This window comes from Podarcis filfolensis, assembly GCF_964270895.1.
Source record: "Podarcis filfolensis genome assembly, chromosome: 3".
NCBI lineage: Eukaryota > Metazoa > Chordata > Lepidosauria > Squamata > Lacertidae > Podarcis > Podarcis filfolensis.
Window position 1 is genome coordinate 110,435,567 of NC_139606.1, and position 23,335 is coordinate 110,458,901.

Consider the following 23,335-nt stretch of genomic DNA (forward strand, 5'->3'; position numbering starts at 1 on the left):
CCCCCCTGCCCTGAAGAGCGATTCCTCTTGCTGTTCTGACTTCACTTCAGTGCTGAATAGGCGCTGCGCAGAGAGGGAAAGCTGCGCAGCGCCCCTTCAGCAAAGCGGGAGGAGAAACGGAGCCCCTTCCATTTCTCCTCCCGCTTTGCTGGAGAGGCGCTGCACGGAGAGGGAAAGAATTTTTTTTTTCTTGTTCCCCTCTAAAATTAGGTGCGTCTTATGGTCAGGTGTGTCTTATAGAGCGAAAAATATGGAAATTCTTCAGTTTGGTTGTGTACTTTTTGATGTTTGGTTTGTTGTTAATGACTGCTTTTGTTTCGTTTGTAGTTGCTTTTTAAAATATGTTGCAAGTCGCCTTGAGCATGGTTCTAACTTTGGAAAGGCCGCATACAAATAAAATGATGGCTGGCTGGCTGGATTGGCTTCAACACCCCTGCAGCCACTGATGTCTCTGCCTTGTTTTAATAAATAAAATAAATACCAGCAGAAAAGCTAAATCTGTATACTGCCCTTCACCGAAAGGTCTCAGGGAGGTTCACTGCATAAAAATACAAAATGAAAACATAAAAAGAACAAGAACAAAACAAGCCCATACCGCATACATGAACACACGAAGTATTTGCTGGCAGAACAGCTGCACTGTCAGACTATTCTGGTGGTGTATCTGTTATGATACTGGTGCATCTGGCATTCTAGTGGTGCAAAGCAGTTTCTGCCAAATCCGGTGGCTCCTTAGCTGGCAGAATTTGCCCTAATTCTTGTGAATATTTTAGATTTTTATTTGGCTATGTCATATAGCTAATAGTGAAGTGGAGCCATTGTTAACTTGTTAATGCTTTTTTTTAGTTTCAGCAAATGGTGGGGTGGGGGAAGGCTCAGCATTGCCTTTTATTATTGTGGGTGGCAAGAAAAAAACCTTTTGTTTGAAGAGGAGCTTTGCATCCCTCAGATGTTTGCATCTATGTAGTAATAGGACTTGGCTTAAAAACAAAGTGGCAAGCGCCTTCCCTTCCCTTCCTCTAGTCTATCACATGTTGCATAATTCATGGCATCCCAAAATCAATATGCTTATCTCAAAGAACCATATAAAGGTAAATTAAATTAATTTAACATTGCTTCGCCTTTGTCGCTCGTATTATTTTCATCTGGGCTGCGGCAAAAGCCGAATCTCTCGTTTCTCTTGCCTGCCATGTAAATAGCAAATACCGTTCCAATTGCAACCAAAATGTACCATTAATTTTGCGCCGCCAATTTCAGACACCTTCGTTCCTCTATGGGCAAAAAATAACTCACGTTCTTCTTCATCTAGAGTTTTCTAACGACTGTGGCTCTGCATTTTTTATTTGATCGGTGTATAGGAGCAACAGAGAAAAAGAGAGTTATGTTTTCCTGAAGATGGAACAAGCCCTGAGCACAGTACATGGAGTGGAACTGGCACGGTTGCAGCAGGGAACACGTACCGTATTTTTCGCCCTACAGGGCGCACCGGCCCATAGGGCGCACCTAGGTTTTTTTTGGGGGGGGGGAATAAAGAATTTTATTTTATTCCCCCCCCCCAGGTGCGGGGCTGGGACGGGGGAAACCCGAGCTTCCCCCAACCCCAGAACAGGCTGCTCTCCGCAAGCCTTGGGAGCCCCCGTCGGAGAGCTGCCCGAAGCCCGGGGTGCACAGCGCCGCGCTCCCCGGGCTTCGGGCTGCAGGCAGCTGTGTGCAAACCTGCGGAGCCTGGCGGGGAAGTCCCGCCGGGCTCCGCAAGCTTGCGGAGAGCTGCCCGAAGCCCGGGGTGCGCTCCGCTGCGCTCCCCGGGTTTTGGGCTGCAGGCAGCTGTCCGCAAGCCTTGGGAGCCCGGCGGGGACTCCCGCCGGGCTCCCAAGGCTTGCGGATAGCTTCCTGAAGCCTGGAGAGCAAGAGGGAGCGGTGCGCACCGACCCCTCTCGCTCTCCAGACTTCAGCGAAAGCCTGCATTCGCCCAATAGGACGCACACACATTTCCCCTTCATTTTTGGAGGGGGAAAAGTGCGTCCTATAGGGCGAAAAATACGGTAATGCCTCTTGCTCAAGTCCTGGCCAAACCCAAACCACCTAAGCTTCAGCAACGTAGTAGCCTCAGGTGCCTTCAAACCATACTTGGGAAGGTTCGGCCGGGAGTCACAACTGAGATCCTGGAAGTCAAGTTCATGTATTTATTTTGACAGTAGAGCTTTTCCTTTCCTTTCCTTCTACTGCAGCCCTACATTTAAGAAAGCTTCATTAGAGCTTGAGATTCGCCAGATCTGAGAGCAGGGCCTGCAGAGATGAGCTGCCAAGGCTTTGATTTTTCGGCAAGCTTCCAGCCTCTGTTCTAGTTGAGTTTTGTTTTATTCTCCCTCTTGCTAAGACAGTGCCGCCGCTGCTTCAGATTTTATCATTAGTTTGGGTATTTAAATGCTCAGCTACGCATTCTCCACCTCCCTCGGGAGTTCCAGTGACAGAACAACCAGGTTTTGGTTTCAGTTGGGGAAGAGAGTATAGTGGTACCTCGGGTTACAGACACTTCAGGTTACAGACTCCGCTAACCCAGAAATAGTACCTCAGGTTAAGAAGTTTGCTTCAGGATGAGAACAGAAATCGCACTCCGGCGGCGCGGTGGCAGTGGCTAAAGTGGTGCTTCAGGTTAAGAATAGTTTCAGGTTAAGAATGGACCTCTGGAACGAATTACCGTATTTTTCGCTCTATAAGACGCACCAGACCATAAGACGCACCTAGCTTTGGGAGGAGGAAAACAAGAAAAAAAATATTCTGAATCTTAGAAGCCAGAACAGCAAGAGGGATCGCTGTGCGGCGAAAGCAGCGATCCCTCTTGCTGTTCTGGCTTCAGCGATAGCTGCGCAGCCTGCATTCGCTCCATAAGACGCACACACATTTCCCCTTACTTTTTAGGAGGGAAAAGTGAGTCTTATAGAGCAAAAAATACGGTAAGTTCTTAACCCGAGGTACCACTGTACTGGAAACATAAGGCGTCTTCGTAATATATGTTTTATTTACAAAGGTAGTAGCAGGGTGGGGAGCAAAGTGGTCCTGCTACACAGCAGCAGTTGCACTACCTATCATCTGATACCCATGGAAAGACTCTGAACCCCACAGTGCTTCTCCTTCTGCCAATCTCCCTACTCAAAACTCCCAAGGTCCTGTTTCTGCTCTGTCTCTGCTCCCCCCTCTCTCTGAAAATGGACCATCACCCTCCAAGCTCCAGTGCTCATGCCAGAAAACACAGACTGATTTCCTGCCACCAGGGGCCACCCCCTAACCCAGGGTGGTCCAATGCAGCCCTCAATGCCTTTTGTGTGGCCCTCAGCAACATCTGATGTTCTGTCCCATCCTTCCCAAAGCTGGGTAAGTGAGACCTAGGCTTTGGGAAGGAGGGACGGGGGCTCTGACAGGGTCCTAGAGTCCTCCCACCTCCTTGACAAAGCCTTGTTAGCACCTTCCCAGCTTTGATTAAGAGGCAGTAGGGCTCTAGGACCCTGCCAGGCTATAGTTTTGAAAAGAGTTGAAAGCTGTTTGAGAGAGAGAAGGCTTCCCATAATATAGGGGCATATTTCTTTTGTGTCAGTGTTGTGTCTGATTAAAGAGACTTTGCAGAGTTTGGGAGACATTACTAACAGCTGTGACAGTAGGATGAGAACACACTCCGTGAACAGTAATCCCTTTTTCAAACCCAACTTCAGCGTTTTTTTTGTGGGAGGGGGACACAAAACCTACCATAGTCTGCCTCCAGCCTTCTTAGTATGTGAGGATGCTGCAGTTCTATACACACCCACAAATAAGCACTGCGAAACTCTGGACCGCAGTTTGAGTCGCACACTTCTGACTCACCAACAGTTCTGTGAAATCCAGAATTGGTGCACCAGATGAATAAGTTGCCAGTTCCTACATTGTGTTCAGTAGTACATGCAGGCCTAATAATGATTCTTACATGTTTGTGCTGACACAACGATCAAAAGAGTACATCTCGAATTCCTCCCATTAATCAATGTTGAATTATGTTGTGTAAAATGTTGAGTTATTGGATTACATCCAGCTACGTTTTAGTCAGAGTACACCCACTGAAATTACGGTAATGAACTGAATTTGGTCATGTCTTATAACTTTTGATGGGTCTGTTCTGAGTAGGACTAGCATTGCCTGCAACCAATATTATTACTATCTATAGCCTTGTTTGGTTCTGAAAGTGGAATTTGTATTGCATTTCTTATATATTGATTCCCGTCTGTTAGGACTATGTAAAACGCTTAGAAATTCCTGCTGAAAAATGAAGCTGTATATAAAATGCATGCATACATACACAACACAATTAATCCCGTTGTCACAAACATGCTTGCAGGCTGACATGCATTTTATTTTTTAATGTGGAAATGATTCTTTTGTGCGGAGGAAGATTGAGTCATGAGCTGGGGCAAGCCCCCACCTGCAATCTGAATTGGTAAAGCCCAAATGCACCCCCATGAAAACAAGACATTCGATTTGACTTGCAACCCTGAGACTTTCTTCTGAGCATGCATGCCTAGAATAACTTGCACTGAGCATAGGAAATACGATTTGCTCCAAGAGCTAAAAAATTATCTTTGGGAAAAGCAGGCTGATATGTTTCCCTTTCAAATGTCAGGAACCAGATGCTCTGCAGGCTTTCTCTTTTATCTCTTTTACAGCTCCAAAAACGATCTCTTGCATAGCAAAGAAACAAAATAAGCAGCTCATTGTATCCAAAATCTGTTGGGTTTTTTTTCAAATTAGTTTTTATTAATATTGCTATGATTCTGATAGAACTTTCAAATGTTCATTATTGTTTCAGGCTAGACTCATTTATTCTTTTTATTGGGAAACCAAAAGGAGGTGGTTTAGGGATGAATTACAGAAGTGGACACATACTTGAAAAGGGCTCAGTAATGGGGAAAGAAATGCTATGGGTCTTTATTGTGCTCCTATAAAACAAGGTGAAACTGAAAATACTTTCTGTCTGCAAACTCACAACCTGTGAAGTTGTTTACTCTATTTTTATAGTATCTTTTCAACAAGTTGCCAATGCAGCTTTTTAAACACAAAGGGAAGGGACAGATTATATGTGGTGAGGAGGGGCAATCTAATGTAGATAGCTGTGGGGTAAACTTTATTATGCATGCACCTTAAAGAAAAATTTAAAAAATCATAAATTAATTACAACGGCACCTTTGATACGTCAAGCACTAACTAATGGCGTCAGGTCAAATAAGCTGGGGAAATTAGAATAAAGATCTACACTGGCTTTTATAATGAACATGCAGCCCAGTCTTCCATATTGAATTTGGCACTTCTAAAATGGGATTTATATGTACAGCAAAAATAATAATTATGCAACACAGTAATTTCATCACTGTGCGGCAGATTGATGCAATCTGGGCAAGACCAGAACCATTGTCCCCTCCCCCCTGCCCCAAGTATTATTGTTGTTGTTGTTGTTTAGTCATTTAGTTGTGTCCGATTCTTTGTGACCCTATGAACCAGCACACTCCAGACACTCCTGTCTTCCACTGCCTCCTGCAGTTTGGTCAAACTCATGCTGGTAGCTTCGAGAACACTATCCAACCATCTCGTCCTGTCATCCCCTTCTCCTTGTGCCCTCCATCTTTCCCAACATCAGGGTCTTTTCCAGGGAGTCTTCTCTTCTCATGAGGTGGCCAAAGTACTGGAGCCTCAGCTTCAGGATCTGTCCTTTCAGTGAGCACTCAGGGCTGATTTCCTTAAGAATGGAGAGGGTTGATTTTCTTGCAGTCCATGGGACTTTCAAGAGTCTCCTCCAGCACCATAATTCAAAAGCATCAATTCTTTGGCGATCAGCCTTCTTTATGGTCCAGCTCTCGCTTCCATACATCACTGCTGGGGAAACCCCAAGTATTACTATTGTTATAATTTAATTTTTCAGTTTCTGAAAATATTTATAAGAAACAATTCTCATTGCCCACTCCAGGAAATATGGGCTCCCCACATTGGTGGCTCTGGTGCCCATTGGGTGGAAAGGCAGTGAGACCAGCACTAAATGGAGACATTGAGCAAAGCTAGGCAGATCCCATCCTCTTCTCTTTTGAGTTCTGCAAGGGCAATACTGGAACTAAGGAAGAGGAACCTGGCAGGCAGTGACATCCCTTGGGCTGTTTGTAAGTAAGAAGGCAGGCAGGTGGGGGCTGGCTGCCCCACTCACCATAACAGGGACACGGGTGGCGCTGTGGTCTAAACCACTGAGCCTCTTGGGCTTGGCAATCGGAAGCTCAGCAGTTCGAATCTGAGCGATAGGGTGGGCTCCCATTGCTCTGTCCCAGGTTCTGCCAACCTAGCAGTTTCAAAGCACGCCAGTGCAAGTAGATAAATAGGTACTGCAGCAGTGGGAAGGCAAACGGCATTTCTGTGCGCTCTGGCTTCTGTCACGGTGTCCCACTGCACCAGTAGCGGTTTAGTCATGCTGGCCACATGACCCAGAAAGCTGTCTGCGGACAAACACCGGCTCCTTCAGCCTGGAAGCGAGATGAGAGTCACACCCCATATTTGCCTTTAACTGGACTTAACTGTCCAGGAGTCCTTTACCTTTTACCACCTTTACCTTTTACCACTCCCATGGACTAGCCTCTGTTGGTTCCCCACCCCTGTTTTAATGGACAATTGTATGCGTGCTCTTCTCATAAGCGAAGGAGAGAGCAATGCAAACTGTGCTACGTAGAAAGAGCAGGCATTTGGCGATGGCACTGAGAAAAATATTCAGGGCAGTAGGTCACACTCAGATTAGTCCTGCTGAAATCAATAAACATCCCTAGCTTAGGTCCACTAATTTCAGTGGCCTGGCCTGAGTTGGACTTGGATACTATCCCAAATGTTCCTTAATTTCAATGGGTTTGCTCTTGGTTGAATACCACCCTATATGTTTAATTCTGTGGTGGGCATGGGTATGTCTTTACCCATTCAGCAGCTTGAGGTCCGACTACTGCCACCCACAAATGCCACCAGCCTGGTCTTTCCAGCCATCCCAGTGCAGTACTTGGCCAGAAAAGCAGATTAGAAAAGGTGGACATATGCATGTTTGTGTATGAAGAGCCGAATTCCTGAGGTGCAATTGCATTGTAGAGCATTTAGAAGATAGCAGCCGTTTACAGCATTTATACCTCCCCTCCCCTTTAGCCCAAAAGGCTCTCAGAGCAGCTTACCAAAAAAATCAGTATTAAGACTGTCCCTTCCCCCAGGCTTACAGTCTAAAAGGACATTAAGGGGAAATGAATGGGGAGGAGGGAAAAGGAAGCAGAAGCGCAAGGTCTTGAAGCTGCAGTTCCAAGCACCAGCTCCTCACCAATAAATCAGCAGCGGTTCTGGCTCCCCGTTCTATCTCTCAGTTCCTAAAATCCTTTTAATACAAAGTCCTCAAATAGAGGGCATGTATATTAAACTGACAAGGACAGAGTAATCTTTTTTTATCAGGGAATGTTTGATTCCAAATCAAGGCAGTGAAGCAGCATATATCATTCCCGTGGAAATCCGGTGCACGCATGCAGAGGTTTTAGCAAGCAAAAGAAGAAAGCAGGTATATAACAAGGCATGCAAGCTCATTCTGGGGAAAGGTAGGTGGCAGGTGAAAATCCATTTAGTGTCTATCAAGAAAGGGAGATCCGGACAGCGGTCTTGCCTTGTTTGCGTGCAGTGGGCGGGGGCAGTTGTCTTCCACCAATTGCAGCCTCTAGCTGTGGATCCTTGGCAGCTGGAGTGCTTTTCCGAGACGCAGGAATCATGCAAATACTGTGGTACCTCAGGTTACATACGCTTCAGGTTACAGACTCCGCTAACCCAGAAATAGTACCTTGGGTTAAGAACTTTGCTTCAGGATGAGAACAGAAATCGCACTCCGGCGGTGCGGCAGCAGTAGGAGGCCCCATTAGCTAAAGTGGTGCTTCAGGTTAAGAACAGTTTCAGGTTAAGAACGGACCTCCAGAACGAATTAAGTACTTAACCTGAGGTACCACTGTATATTCTCTGCGGTGGTTGCTGGCATGTCCAGTATATGGCAGCATAAGGCATGTGAGAACGACACACGTAACATTTCCTACAACACAAAGTTACATATAGTAATCAAAGAAAACACTACATTTTTTAAAAAATAATTTTTATTAACTGGCCAATCACATCAAATTAAATCACATCACATAAATTCCAAATTACAAAGCCAAATTTTTAAATTTTGTTGGGGGAACCCATACTTCAAGATCCAAAGGGGGATTCAGATCATCTTCTTATTACTGCGTTAATGTCCAAATCAGTCCCAATCAATCCAGACAAAATTCATAATTCTATCCAGTCTTATCTTGGTGTTTCCACATCATATCTTGTTCATATAATTTCTATTTTTCCTTTACGATCTCTTCTGTTAGTCTCCTTAAGCCGATAAGCAAAATAATAATCCTGTGTGGATTTCCCGTTCCTCCACTAAGTCCAGATGGTTTCCATATATCTCCTTCGTAGATAGCATCGCTCTTTCCATCATAAATTTGGCATTTGTCGCTCTTAAGTCCCACCGAGAAGTTGATCTACGATATGTAAACAACTCTATTTCTCTCTTTCTCCTCCCAGACCCAAGAGCTCCAACAATGCCTCCCAAAATGGCGACGGCATTTTTAACTGCGTCATTCCAAAACTCTTAGCTTTCCAGCTTCATCTTGAAACATTGCTTTGGTTCGAAAGTTTATCTCCACACAGCCTTAAATCCACAGCTTAAGTCCTTAGTTTCTGACTCATTAGGGGAGGGGATTCTTGTTAAATCACATAAGAAAAAGGAAGGCAGGTTTTCCCCCCCTCCCCCCTCAGTCATTTGTAGTACCGTATCTTGATGTATCTTCTCATATTTTATTCTTGTCTTGTTATCAGAGATCTCTTCTGTCAGCAGTCTTTACTCCCCTTTTTCCTTGAAGCATGTGCAATTTATCTCGTCCAAATTGTTTCTTTTGAAGATGCTTGCAACTAGCGGCGCGAATCAGGGACGGCGTCCAGGAGTGCCGGAATCCCACAGGAGGGCTTTGTGCCTAGTGCCCCCACCCCCACAAATTCGGGGGTGGTATAGGGCACAGCAGGCAAGGGCCGTCCCCCCCACAATCCTGGGGGGGTTAAGGAGGCCAATTACCCCCATCATAGCCTCCAAATTACCTCGTGTGGGTCAAAGAAAACACTACATTTTTATGGTGCGGAGTTAGAATGCAGTAGAAATATCTGTCATGTAGGTCTTTTAGCAGACTGTGCATTGGTAGATCCAAGAGATATAAATATTTTCATTGAAAGATTTTCGTAGATGATTAAGGTACAGAAAACATCCATGTTTTCAATTCATAGAGTCCTTTCTATGGGTCAGTTACATTCGGTGTGAGATGCTGCTGTCATAGGCATTGTGAGGTTTTGTGGGGATAGAAAGTGGGGGGAAAGAAAGGGGGGCAATGCATAATTCGGAAAATACCCAGGACTACTTTTCTGATGGATTTTGGGCGGGCCAAGAGCACATGGATGCTGCAAAGGTCTCACTGTCACATCAGAATCATCACTGTTTGCTTTTGTTAGGTGGGATCAGAGTGTCAGTCGGTAAGCAATGATTTGTGTGTAACTCCAAAAATGTTATGGAACCAACCTGTGGTTGGTAAGAATCTTAAGAAGAAGAAAATTGATCCAGCATATCTTCCTTGAATAGCAGTCATTCCATTAGCTGACAGCTCAAAGTTGAACACAGTGATCATAATTTTGACAATTTGATTGAATAGTCCCTTTAATGGACGTTCCCTGTTGGGTATTTGAGGACCCATTTAAGTGGATCGTAATAAATCTAAAAAACGACATGTTAAATAAGAAATCATGCATGGTAGGTCTCCGTTGTCATTTCTGCAATTGAAAATGCACGTTTAAGAGATCTATGCTCTCCTAGGAGGAAGTCATTACTCTTCTGTGTAGTTATTGAATGAAATATAGTTTGCGTTAAGGGTAACTGTATGCTTCCACTTGGAGCTCTTTGTTGCAAACATAAAGCAAGGGGAAAGTAAATGGCATCCCAGCAGTTCTCTTCCTAAGTGGTGCCTTTTGCATGTGAATACTTTATTCTCCCGCATTAAGCAAGTCTGCTGTATAAAATATTGTAGAGAACCTAACATGTAGCCTTTCAGTTTCGACAGAGCTTTACAAATATTTTTTTTTGGGTTCCTATGAAGATAAAGAGTGCTTTTCACTGAAGCCTAGAAACAGGGAAGGTCTTTTGCATAGAAAAAAAAGCATGCATTTACAACATTACTATACATACATACATATATATATATATATATATATATATATATATATATATATATATGTTGCTGTAACACTTATAAATATGTAAGCAGCCATTCCTGGATGGTGCTTTTGGCTTGCTTTTTTTTAATCCCAGGATTCTCCAAAGTGTCTTAGGGGTATACAAATACTCACCCTAGCATCTGATTAAACATTTGTTGGAACCATCTATCAGGAACTGGTTTGCAGTTGCTGGCTTCCTCGCTCAATAAATGAGGGAGCTAAACGAGAGATGGAAGCAGGAAGATGTGGCAGAACGGCAGAAGAACAGGAGGCCTGCGTAGCTTTTTGCTGCGTGGCAAAGTGATGCCTAGGAGCCTCTCTCACATGGCCATCGGATGGCGTAGATTGCAAGGTTCCCTTCATTTGGCAAAGCTCCATTTGTTGTTATGTGAACAGGGCTTGGCTTGTCCACACTTCAAACGCTTTGCAAATAGAGAGGAATAGCTAGGGTTACCATATGTCCAGGAAAACTAGGACATGTCCTCTTTTTGATGGCAAACATGCCCATTCGGGTGGGTTTTTTTACAATTTAAAGGAAATGTTTGGGGGTTGGGCTGGGGCTGCTCTGCACGCTGCGGATGCTGCCAGCCCGAGTTGGGAAAAGAGGCACATAGGCATGGCAGTGGCAGGCCCGCACCTGCATGCCTCTTTCCCCCGCTCGGGCTGGTAGCAGCTCAAGCTGTCGTCCTTTTTGCTCTTCAAGATATGGCAACCCTAGGAATAGCAAGCAAGAGTTGGCGAGCGACAGGCAAGGGAGCATATTTAATAAGCCCAGAAAATAACGGAAACATTTTAACATAATTCTATTTATGGTACGAACAGCTCAAAAGTCATGTACAATTAAAAGTTAAAAATTCTGTGTTTTCATATTCTATGAATATAATTCAATGAGTTCAAGATGAAAATCTATCCATTTCTAGGGTGAATTTTAATTGCTCTTATTCTCTCTGTGTGTGTTTTTAAAGTCCTTATGTACACCAGTAAGAAATACCAAATATTAAGTGGCATATTAAATAACTGAATTAAAAATGTTTATTATTATTTTTAAAATTCTACCCACCCTCCCAAATTATTTGGAGTGGTTTACAAAAAACCCTTACCCCCCCTTTTTTTTTCCTCACAACTGTGCGACTGTTTCAGGCTCATTGAAAGAGCTTCATGGCTGAACTCCAGTCCTTACTCAGCAGCTAACTGTTACACTACACTGGCTTTCTAAATACATATTCTAACAATGTGTTGTTCTGGACGTAGTTTGGACAAGTTCAAAAATGCATAAACATCGCAAGCAAACTTCCAAACGCCAACTAGAGATGTGAAAAAGTAAGCAAGGACTCAGTTGTGTAGCAAGACTCCAGCTCTCAAATGCAAGAGCAAGATGCGTTTCTGCCTCTTTGGCGGTGCTGCCATTGTCACAAAAAACCCTCAGACTTTTATTGTGGTAAGGGAAATGATAGGGAAATACATTGGGAACTGAGTTGACCATTGCTCAATGCAATTTTTTTACAACCTCACTGCAAACAGAAATGAATTCTCGACCTCCGTGCAAATGTTGCGGAAACAAAAGGATGAATGCTCAATAAGCAGGTTGTTTGGAACGGCCCTACGAAAACAAGGAACTAAACAGAGCATAAACAGGGAAAGTTTATAGCATCATCTGAACTGAATTGGCTCTTGGAGAAGATAGGATATAAGTTTGTAGCTTATCAAATTTTATTTGAATTTAAAGGTGGTTCTGGGTCTTCCCTCCCCCGCCCCAGACTTTGCTGTAAAGCTTGAAAATACGTTAGAACGACAGAAATAGCAGCAGAAACAAAACTGTGTATTCTCAGTGAAGCAGAGTTTTAGCAAAATAGGAGATTCTGGGCAATGCACAGAGTACTGGGACAGAAATTGCGGAGGTGGTGCAAGTTTTGCCATCTGGCAAAGACTCTCAGCCAGATGGATTCACTAATGGCTTCTATATAGTATTCAATCAGGCTCTTCTGAAAGGCGTGACTGGCATCTTTAATTATTCCAAATTAAGAACGAGCATGCCAGATACTGCGTTGGATACAAAAAAAAGCGATGCTTTTTAGAAGGTAAAAAGTCATGGTCCCAGTCACTGTGCTTCATTACATTAGTAAAAGTGAAAGCATGTTAGCCAAATTGTTGCCTTGCGAGTGATTTCTCAAGTATTTGGTGCATCAGGGCAACATTTTTAATTATCTGTTTTTGCAAACTTGTTATTTTGTGGACTTTCAGTTTGTTCAGTTTGAGGAGTTACTGTTATTTCAGTGGATACGATTAAAAAAAAATACTTTTCACAAATCTTAATCTATACGGCTGCAACAGAGGGAGAAATGGGGTCACCCCACTCTCTCAGTTGAAAGCCCATCTGCCATTTGCTTCCTACTTTCACTGAACTATTTCCATTCAAGCTGGTCGTTATAAGAACTTTGTAACTTTAAGAAATAGTGCCTGTGTTTGCTGGTTTTCCTCTTCCCTCCCCTCCCATTTTTCTTCTTGTGCTGTATCTTTTAGATTGTAAACATGAGGACAGGAACTGCCTTACTTGTAACTCATCTTATATAAGCTACTCTGGGACCATTTTTGGTGAAGAGTGGCGTAAAAATACTTTAAATAAATAAAAGTCCGGGCAGTTAATGTAGAACTTTCGGCCTTCAAATTTCTGTGGCCTTTTAGAAGTGGGTGGGATGTTCTCAATGAATCCCATCCCCACCCTCAGTTTTATTGTATCTGTGTGGGGGGTGTGGGTGTTTGTTTGTAAGTCACTTTGGATAAAAACAGTGCTTTATTCTATTTAAAAAAATGTTTAGGGGTATTCTCATTTTCCTACTCATTGAAATACTGCCCCTCAATGAGGCCAAACTCAGATTCACAAAATGTTTAGGGGTATGCGTACCCCTGTGTACCCCCAGGGGGGAAAAGCGCTGGATAAGAATAAGAATGGTAGAAGAACTGTTATTCTCTCCTGTTGGAATTCCATGTTGAGTTTGCCTTGCTATGTGATTGGTAAGGGCAGGGTGTAGTTATAGGGGTAAGGTAAAGGTAAAGGGACCCCTGACCATTAGGTCCAGTCGCAGGCGACTCTGGGGTTGGGGCGCTCATCTCGCTTTATTGACCGAGGGAGCTGGCGTACACCTTCCGGGTCATGTGGCCAGCATGACTAAGCCGCTTCTGGTGAACCAGAGCAGCGTACGGAAACGCTGTTTACCGTTCCGCCAGAGCGGTACCTATTTATCTACTTGCACTTTGACGTGCTTTTGAACTGCTACGTTGGCAGGAGCAGGGACTGAACAACGGGAGCTCACCCCGTCGCGGGGATTCGAACCACCAACCTTCTGATTAGCAAGTCCTACCCACGGCGCCACCCACGTCCCTTTAGTTATAGGGGAGGGTGTAGTTATTTCCTCTTACAAAGCAAGATCGCCCTTCAGGGTAGCTATTATGAGTTGTGGGGCAAGAACTCCCTCTATCTTTGTGTGGGCTTGAGGGCCCTTATATGTCTAAAGGGAGAAGTAGTTAGATCTGGAAGAGAAAAGCAGCATCAAGCGTCTGTTGCCAAACCTAGTTTCCTGGACCAGAGAGGGTCTTTTTACTCCTGAAATTGCATCTGCTTTGACTTCTCCTCTGCTGGTCTCCTTCTAGCATTGCAGTGTAGAGAGAGCCTCAGAGGCCCCTTGGATCACACAGTGGGACCTTATGAAGGTTAAAGCATGACACCCCTTGCAGTGCCAATTGCAAAAGAAAAACTGGAGGTGGAGCAGGGCAGGAATCAACTGCCTGGAACCTTGAACAAGAGCACTACTGTTTGAGACCTGGGATGCACTGCAACATTTTGTTGCAGGTCCCACTTCTGTGTTCACAAAAAGAATGAATATGGATGGGGTAGGGGGGCACTGATAAAACAATCGTTGAGAGCGTTACTGAAAATGTGTAATCAAAAATAACAATGAGTGCATTCTCTGATAACGTGGTACTGAACCCTTATTTTTGAACTATCTTCCCCCAGTCTAGCTCTGCACCCGGAAAAAACCCTGGTTGCTACAGGGCAAGTTGGAAAGGACCCTTACATTTGCATCTGGGACTCCTACAACATACAGACCGTTTCCATCCTGAAGGATGCTCATACCCACGGAGTTGCCTGCTTGGCTTTTGATTCAGACGGCCAGGTATGTGTCTACAGTATTTGGTTAAGACCTAGTCATTTCAGAAGGCCTTTGGAGTACTAGGCGGAGATGGCTTAGCAGCATCTCTCATTTCTCTTTGTTGCCACCTTAATATACCACCCTGCTGTGTTTTCATGGTTTTCATTGGATTGTTTTGTAACTGAGGTTTTAGTGGTTGAGGTGTATATACAGGGGTACCTTGGTTCTCAAACTTCATCTGTTCCGGGCGTCCGTTCCAAAACCAAAGCGTTCCAAGACCAAGGCACGCTTTCCCATAGAAAGTAATGCAAAATGGATTAATCCGTTCCAGACTTTTAAAAACAACCCCCAAGACAGCAATTTAACATGAATTTTACTGCCAAAGAGACCATTGATCCATAAATTGAAAGCAATAATGTACTGCAGTCACACAATGAATCAATCAGTAGCTGAACTGGGTTCCCCACAGTCACAAAAGCAAAACAAAAAAGAGCCGCAGAAACAAAAACGCAAAATAAATAGCAAAAACAGACAGACCTCAGTGTAACACTCACAGCGGAAGTAAGGCACTCAAATTGGAATCGTAACACTCAAAATGGAAGTGTGGCACTCAAATTGGAAGCATGACACTCAAAACAGAGCACGTTCGGCTTCCAAAAAATGTTCGCAAACCGTAACACTTTCTTCTGGGTTTGCAGTGTTTGGGTTCCAAGTTGTTTCAGTACAAAGGCGTTTGAGAACCAAGGTATCTCATTGTGCATTGTGAGCTACCCTGAAAGCTCTGCTGGGGCCAAAGAGGCTGGTTAAAAATTGAATAAGTAGGAACAGTTCATCAAGTCACCATTAGCACTCTGTGGGCAAGGGGGATGTATGCCTTTTAAAATATTTCATAGAGGGGCACCTGATGTTGGCATTTCACAAGCCAGTATACAATGCCCTTCCTGCCACCCTTGCCTGCTTTCTTAGCCCTCTTCTTGTTTTCTCATTGGGAACTGTATGCTTCTTCACTAGAGACCTCTCCAGACATCCTTTTCCTTGTGCATTCATGATGATTTGTACTTTTGACAATACTGGGGCAGTCAAACACAACCCCACTTTCAATACTGTTTGCACCTGGAAATGTTTTGGAGTTGGTCATACTGTTTCATTTCCAATAGGTGTACGTCCCACAACTTTTCATACCGCAAGCATTCTGGGTTTTTTTTATTCTCCTGCTTTTGTTGTGTTGTAGTCCCTCCAGAAAGCAATAAGTGGTAGTATTGCAGAGCAGCTAATAAAGCAGAATAAACCTACAACTAATGCACTAAAAAAGGTTTTTAAAAAAGAGGTAAAGGACCCCTGGACGGTTAAGTCCAGTCAAAGGCGACTATGGGGTTGCGGTGCTCATCTTGCTTTCAGGCCAAGGGATGATTGTGTCGGGAACCTATTGCAGAATACACCTGCAATAAAACACTAGTCTAGAGACCCCCTCAAAAAAAGGAAAAGGTAAGCTTTGTCACTTTTTAAAAGCTATCATTTTGTATCACTGCTGGCGTAAACCAAATACTCTGTTTTATATGAGTGAGTTTAATACTACCTGTAAACCATCCAAGCTGGTTTCTCAGTTCTGCTGTTCTGTTCTCATCTGTGCCAGGCGCAGGGCAGTAAGAAGGAAATTAGAAGCTAATCTGATTTATTTGCTTGAAAATATACTTCTCTGTCCAGAGGAAGGAAATGAGAGAGGCATGAGGCATCCAGCAGGTTTAAATCATCCCAGTTGTTATCTGCAGTAAGCTTTATGATTAATTGCAAGCCGTTGTTCCCTTTTCCATTGAAAAGTTTGGCAGGAATACTAAGAGACAAGAGCTATTGCCACCTCTAAGTGTATATCTACACTGCATACGAAAACTTGTTTCACAGTCATTCCCTCTCCTGGGAATTACAGTTCTGTGAGGAGAGAAACTAGGGAGTTAAGAGCCTCAGCATCCTCTTCAAACTACAATTCCCCAAATTCTTTGGAGAGGTAGCTAGATGCACCTTTTGGGCTGCTACAGTTAGCTGTATTTCAGTCATGTTTAAATAAGGGCTATTGAAAGATGTGAGGCATAATTCTGTTTGCTGAACTGTGTGGCAGGTTTTAATTTCTCGTTCTCCAGCAAGGGTAGCTAAGAAAATAAATTAATCCATAAGACTTGAGGGCTTGTGCACTCCCTGCCAGAGGCCAGTTCTAGCGTGCAAGAGGAGGAGTGAAAGACAGAATGACCGCTCCCCGCTTAAAACGGGGGGCGCCCTTTGCGTGGACGCGTGCAGCCCCTAGATCTGGAGCGGCTCCAACAGCATAGGCTTGGCTTTGCCTTCCCTCAGGTGGGATACCTGGAGGTCTCCGCCTACCTCAGTCAGTTGTCCAATCCCACCTGGGGGAAGTGTTGCCAAGGAGACCAGGCCAGGTAGGGGAGGGATTACCTGCCCACACAATAGAGGGAGGATCTTACCTGGGAATCCTCACTTGGCTCCAGAATTAACATTTCCCCTGTTTCCATTTCCCCTGTTTCCATTATCAGTCACAATTTCTTCATATTATTTCTGGATAGTAGGGAGGAAATATATATGGGGTCACAGAATTGTAGAATTGGAAGGGATCCCAAAGGTCATCTAGTCCAACCCCTTGCAATGCAGGAATATCAGCTAAAGCATCCATGACAGATGGCCACCCAACCTCTGACTGGAAACCTCCAAGGAAGGAGAATCCACAATCCAAAATTCTTTCTGATGTTTAGTTGGGATCTCCTTTCTTGTAACTTGAAGCCTTATCTGACCCAGGGCACATTTGGACATCTTAGGATTTGTCGCGGGCACCACAAAATACTCATTTAATAGAAGAAAAACTGGCAGAGCTCACAACCGCCACACCTCAAAAACCAAACAAAACACAAACAACAACAAAAGCAGGAAGCACTGCCTAAGGCAGTTGTTCCCAATTAGCTAGGTACTGCAGAACCCCTGTTTCTCAAAAGCCAGGCCGTGGACCCCCTACTTTTGAAAACTTTGATATCTCTATGGCAGCTTTTGTGATGTGAATGGTGTCACAGACGCTCTGGGACCACCAATAGGAAACCATGGACATACGACCATTGTAATTTTATGTTGTGAACCACCCTGAGATCTATGGGCATAGGGCGTATTTAATAAATAGTATTATAAACAAAAGAATCCACATCCCCATTTAAAAAATGGGGTGGCAGGGGATCTTGATGGGTGTCGAGGATTTGTCTGAAGGTGACATGTTGCTCACAGGCACCACCCTTCATCTGTTTTCTGGAAGACCACAATCTTTGTTTTTCACTCAGAGATTGTAGTCTTTTTTGTGTTGTCCGTCTTCACTGCTGCGTTTTGCCCCAGGACCTTTTCACCTGTATGAATGAATGGCTCCAGCATCTTCTTCTGTAACGGCAAATGGTTGTGTCGCATTGCCTCGCCAATGTTGATGTGCCCATTAGTTGGAGCCTATCAGTGGGTTATCCATGCCAGTTTCATCGGAGCGTATTTCTAATGAACCAAGCCAGTTAAACCAGCCCCATTAATTTTGCATTGCTGGTGATTGGCAGTGCTTTGAAAAGCTTCAAAGGCACCGACGGTTTTCAGGCTCAGAAAGGCTTTGAGGAAATGGTTTCAAAATTTCAAAGGCCACTGTCTTGCAGAGCAAAGATCTTTTAGTGTAACAGGAGATTCTCCATTTGCACTGAAATTAATAGCTTTGAACGTTTCCTGTCCTTCTAGAATATTTTCTTGGGACCATTATTGTGCCAACAAGTAACATATTAGTAAGCAGGTTTTCAACTCAGGTGCGTGTTAAACCAGACAAGTGTTTCTGCCATCCTTCACACATGCATATTGATCACCTTATGGCTGCAATGTGTGTGAATTGGCAAATAGACATTTTGTGCAGCAGTACCTAGCAGTTTGAAAGCACACCAGTGCAAGTAGATAAATAGGTACCACTCCGGCGGGAAGGTAAACGGTGTTTCCGTGCGCTGCTCTGGTTTGCCAGAAGCGGCTTAGTCATGCTGGCCACATGACCCGGAAGCTGTACGCCGGCTCCCTCAGCCAATAAAGCGAGATGAGCGCCGCAACCCCAGAGTCGGCCACGACTGGACCTAATGGTCAGGGGTCCCTTTACCTTTACCTTTATCCCAGAAAAGTCCATTTGGGCAGGGAAATGAAGTCCTTAATTTGGGGAGGGGCTATAGCTGAGTGATAGTAAAGGTTCAGTCCTCAGCATCTGCAAGTAGGGCTGTGAAAGGCCTCTGCTTGCATCTCCAGAGAGCTGTTGCCAATCACTGTAGACCAGCCTTTCTCAACCTTGCGTCCTGAGGTGTTGCTGGACTACAACCCCCATCATCCCCAGCTAGCAGGGACCAGTGGTCAAGGATGATGGGAGTTGTATTCCAACAACATCTGGGTACCAAAGGTTGAGAAAGGCTTCTGTAGACCTGGGTTTCCCAATCTTGGGTCTCCAGCTGTTTTTGGACTACAGTTCCCATCATCCATGACCACTAGTCCTGCTAGCTAGGCATGATGGGAGTTGTAGCCCAAACACAACTAGAGACCCAAGTTTGGGAAACCCTGCTATGGACAATGCAGAGCTAGAAAGGTCAAAAATCAAAGGTCTGATTCAGTTCAAGGCAACTTCCTATGTTTCACCAGGAAAAAAATTCTTTCCTTATATAATTAATATTTTAATTGTCTTCATAAAATAAACACCAGCATGAAATAAAATATGCAGTTATATACTCTCAAAACCAGGAGCAATTGTAATTTAACAAGGCTAAACAATAGTCATATTTACATTATATATGTCGGGCTGCCATACGTCAATCGAAAAAGTTGGGGGTTTTGGGGGCGTTTTTGTTAAGAAAAAGCTCAGCAACTTTACTTTTTGAAATATTATTCCAGTAGCTAATTTTCATCATCATTAAAATCTGCCAACCACTTTGAAGCTGGAAATACAATACTTTTTGATGGAATCAGTTCACACATTCAACTGCCACTGACAGAATATAGAGGAATCAAATTAACTCCAGGGGTGTGTCAACCAACTCTTTAATTCAGTTCTAAGACCATTAGAATAGTTCCGGTGATGGCAGCATGCAGGATACCAATGTTAAAGTATTTTAAAACTTATTGAGGAAGATTTGAGAACTGAGGAGTGAGGTTATTACCCCTCTACTACTTTCCACAACAGGTCACTCAACCATTTGCAGCTGACAGCAAAAACTGCAGAAAAATTTAGCTGGGGCAATTAGAATAAGATCTGTTATTTGGTTATTGATGTAAACCTCCAGAATGTATTTTGCATAGTTAAGTTTTTTTTACCTCTATCTTTCAGTACATTGTATTTTATTTTATTGCTATGGCTAGTCGCTAATGCAAATAAAAATGCTTCTTATGACTGCAGTGAATAGCTAACTCCTGAGTGGGTGTTCATTTAACAAAATTGTTCGTTTCTTCTTCTTTTAGCGTCTCGCTTCGGTGGGACTAGATGCCAAAAACACAGTCTGCATTTGGGAATGGAGGAAAGGAAAACTTCTTGCATCAGCTACTGGCCACTCAGACAGGGTAATCAGCTAATGCGTTAGGCATAAAAGTTTTTTGTAATATTTCTGAAATATTTATTGTAACCCTTTTTGTTGCATTTATGGAGCTGTTAACTTCTCCCCGCCCCCCAATTAAGTTAATGCTCACAGAAATACAATAATATAATTTAGTTTATTAAATTATTGTGGGAAGATGATATTTCGTGATATTATAGAGAAAGGGAAATTAATAAGTGGGACTTCCGTGATAGGATCTCCCAACAATTTTTTCTCTACTTGAAAGCAACAACAGGGGCTGCTAATTTGATTGGAGAAGAGACACAGGCAGAAAGTGTCTATGTTTATCTTCCCCCTGTCCCATTTCCCTAATCAAGCACCCCTCTTCCATCTTTCCAAGTTGCCATTACCAGTGGCAGAGGCTAGAGGAATCACAGCTAAAGCATCCCTTTCAGATGGCCATCCAGCCTCTGCTTAAAAACCTCCGAAGAAGGAGAGTCCACTACGTTCCGAGGGAGTCAGATCCACTGTCAAAGAGCTCTGTCAGAAAGTTCTTTTTGACATTTAGCTGGAATCTCCTTTCTTGTAACTTGAATCCATTGGTTTAGGTCCTACCCCCTGGAGCAGGACAAAACAAGCTTGCTCCATCTTCCGTGTGACAGCCCTTTAGATACTTGAAGATGGCTTTCATCTCCCCTCCTAGTCTCCTCTTTTCCAGGCTAAACATACCCAACTCCTTCAACCATTCCTCATAAGGTAAAGGTAAAGGTCCAGTCGTGGCCGACTCTGGGGTTGCGGCTCTCATCTCGCTTTATTGGCCGAGGGAGCCGGCATACAGCTTCCGGGTCATGTGGCCAGCATGACTAAGCTGCTTCTGGCAAACCAGAGCAGCGCACGGAAACACCGTTTACCTTCCTGCTGGAGCGGTACCTATTTATCTACTTGCACTTTGACGTGCTTTCGAACTGCTAGGTTGGCAGGAGCAGGGACCAAGCAACGGGAGCTCACCCCATCGCGGGGATTCGAACCACTGACCTTCTGATCAGCAAGTCCTAGGCCCTGTGGTTTAACCCACAGCGCCACCCGCGTCCCAGTTCCTCATAGGGTACATGTATTGTATCTCCCTGTTCCTCTCCAGTGGGACTTATTGAAGTCTTGTTCAGTTCCTTCAGCTGTGCTGTTACGAACTGTGTTATTTACTGGCATTTTCCAGCCATTGTCAGTTTTGCCGTCACATGTGTAGATTGTTTTTGACACTGAGGGATGGAGACATAAATGAAATTGAGGCAAACACTTGCCAAGAGGTTTGTATGCCTTACATGGTCTTCATGATGCTGTTTGTGCTTCCCGTAAACATTTTTCATCCATATGGAAAGTCAGCTATATTCACATATATTATTGGTAACAGAACGTTAGGACTTTATAGAGAACCAGGCATATGTTTATTGAATTTATGACATATCTGATATGAATGCATGTGGTTTCTAATTTAGTGTAGCAGTTTTGAATATTTTTTGACAGATCTTTGATATTTCCTGGGACCCATATCAACCCAACAGAGTGGCTAGCTGTGGAGTGAAACATATCAAGGTAAATTGGTTTTGATGCTTTGCATTGCCAATGAAAGAAACTCTTTATAATTCCTTGGCATATTTTCTTTTACATTTTTTTTTAAAGCAGTGACTGTTATGTAGCCAGCTCGGTGTGGCAAACTTCCAGAACTATTCAATATAAAGTGATTGCAGTGACGGACTGCTTATCAAGCAAAGCAGAAGGGACACATAGTATAGTTTAGGAAATATTTATTTCCTGCTTGGCTTTCTCTCTCTCTCTGCATTTTCTCCCAAGATGAATTGATTTGGAGTGAAGATTACTTGAACCAGCAATTTAAATAATCACCAAATGGAAAACGTTAAATTGCAATCACCAATGTTAATCAAATTTTTCCATTTGTATTTCACTTTTTTCTCCAAGGCCATGTTTTCTTTGGCTGCTATACCCAATTCCAACATCAATTTACAATTAAATTCCATGTTATTCTGTATTTCTCTTTGTTTCTCAGGGTAGTACTTGCATCTACTGATGTCCTCCCTCTCATGCACACACACACACTCACACACACGTATTTAAGCAATTATATCGCATAACATTTTCAGCCTTATTAATTAAGCATAATTAGTTCTGCATTGGGGAATGGAAGCTGTAGCCAGTCCTGCAGCCCAGCATGAAAACCAACTTGTCGGATTTTGTTGTCAAAGTCCAAAAGATGGGCCTCGTTTAGCCTGTAGAATTCACTTTGTTTAAATGAGACACCCAAGACTGGAGTTATGCAATATTCTAATACCACATAAAGGTAAAGGGACCCCTGACCATCAGGTCCAGTCGTGACCGACTCTGGGGTTGCAGCGCTCATCTTGCTTTATTGGCTGAGGGAGCCGGCGTACAGCTTCCAGGTCATGTAGCCAGCATGACTAAGCCGCTTCTGGCAAACCAGAGCAGCGCACGGAAACACCGTTTACCTTCCCGCCAGAGCGGTACCTATTTATCTACTTGCACTTTGACGTGCTTTCGAACTGCTAGGTTGGCAGGAGCAGGGACCGAGCAACGGGAGCTCACTCCGTCATGGGGATTCGAACCGCCAACCTTCTGATTGGCAAGTCCTAGGCTCTGTGGTTACAGCAATATGGAATAGACAAGTGCTGTGCACACACCATCGTTTTAAAGCACATTTCAAGAACACGCACCCAAAGAATCCTGGGAACTGTAGGGTTCTGGGAGGGGTAAACTACAATTTACAGTATTCTTTGTATGGAGAGAAATGTGCTTTAAATGTGTGGCATGTGGCAGTCAGGGGCGTAGCTAGCTGCTCCGGCACCCAGAGGGGCGGGGGCGGGGTGAGCCGCCCACAGGGCGCCATGACGATTCGCACCCAGGGGCAGGGCGGCGAGCTGTCCACAGAGTCCGCCTGGCGGATGCAAGCACCATGCTGCCGTTTCAGGCAGCTCAGGGGGCCCAAGCCACCATGTCACTCCCAGGAGAGATGTATGGCTCAGGTGTGCTGAAGGCCAGGCCCCGTGGTAAGTGCCGCCCCTCGCAGTGTGCCATTTTGTCACCCCCTCAGGGATGACACCCAGGGCGGACCGCACCCCCCGCACCCGCCTTCCTACGCCCCGGTACCAGTGACTCTTTACCTGTTTCAGATTCAATTTTTTGTCCACACTTACTTTACTAATTATTACATGGAAGGAAGGATATAATTTTAAGTAA

At 44.1% G+C, this 23,335-nt stretch overlaps 1 protein-coding gene across 5 annotated transcripts in view; it reads left to right on the plus strand.

Moving 5' to 3' along the window:
• Positions 1-23,335, plus strand: part of EML6 (EMAP like 6) — a 174,812-nt gene that overhangs the window by 42,444 nt on the left and 109,033 nt on the right. For 4 of the 5 annotated variants that reach the window (XR_014545789.1, XM_083604734.1, XM_083604730.1 and 1 more), the window contains exons 3-5: positions 14,363-14,522; positions 19,995-20,093; positions 21,590-21,658. Coding sequence is in view for 3 of the 5 variants with exons in the window: in XM_083604734.1 (XP_083460860.1) it covers positions 14,363-14,522; positions 19,995-20,093; positions 21,590-21,658 (328 nt within the window). In the remaining 2 variants the exon portion in view is untranslated. Of the gene's footprint in view, positions 1-14,362; positions 14,523-19,994; positions 20,094-21,569; positions 21,659-23,335 lie in introns of all 5 variants that reach the window. The other variant, XM_083604732.1, reaches the window with a different exon arrangement.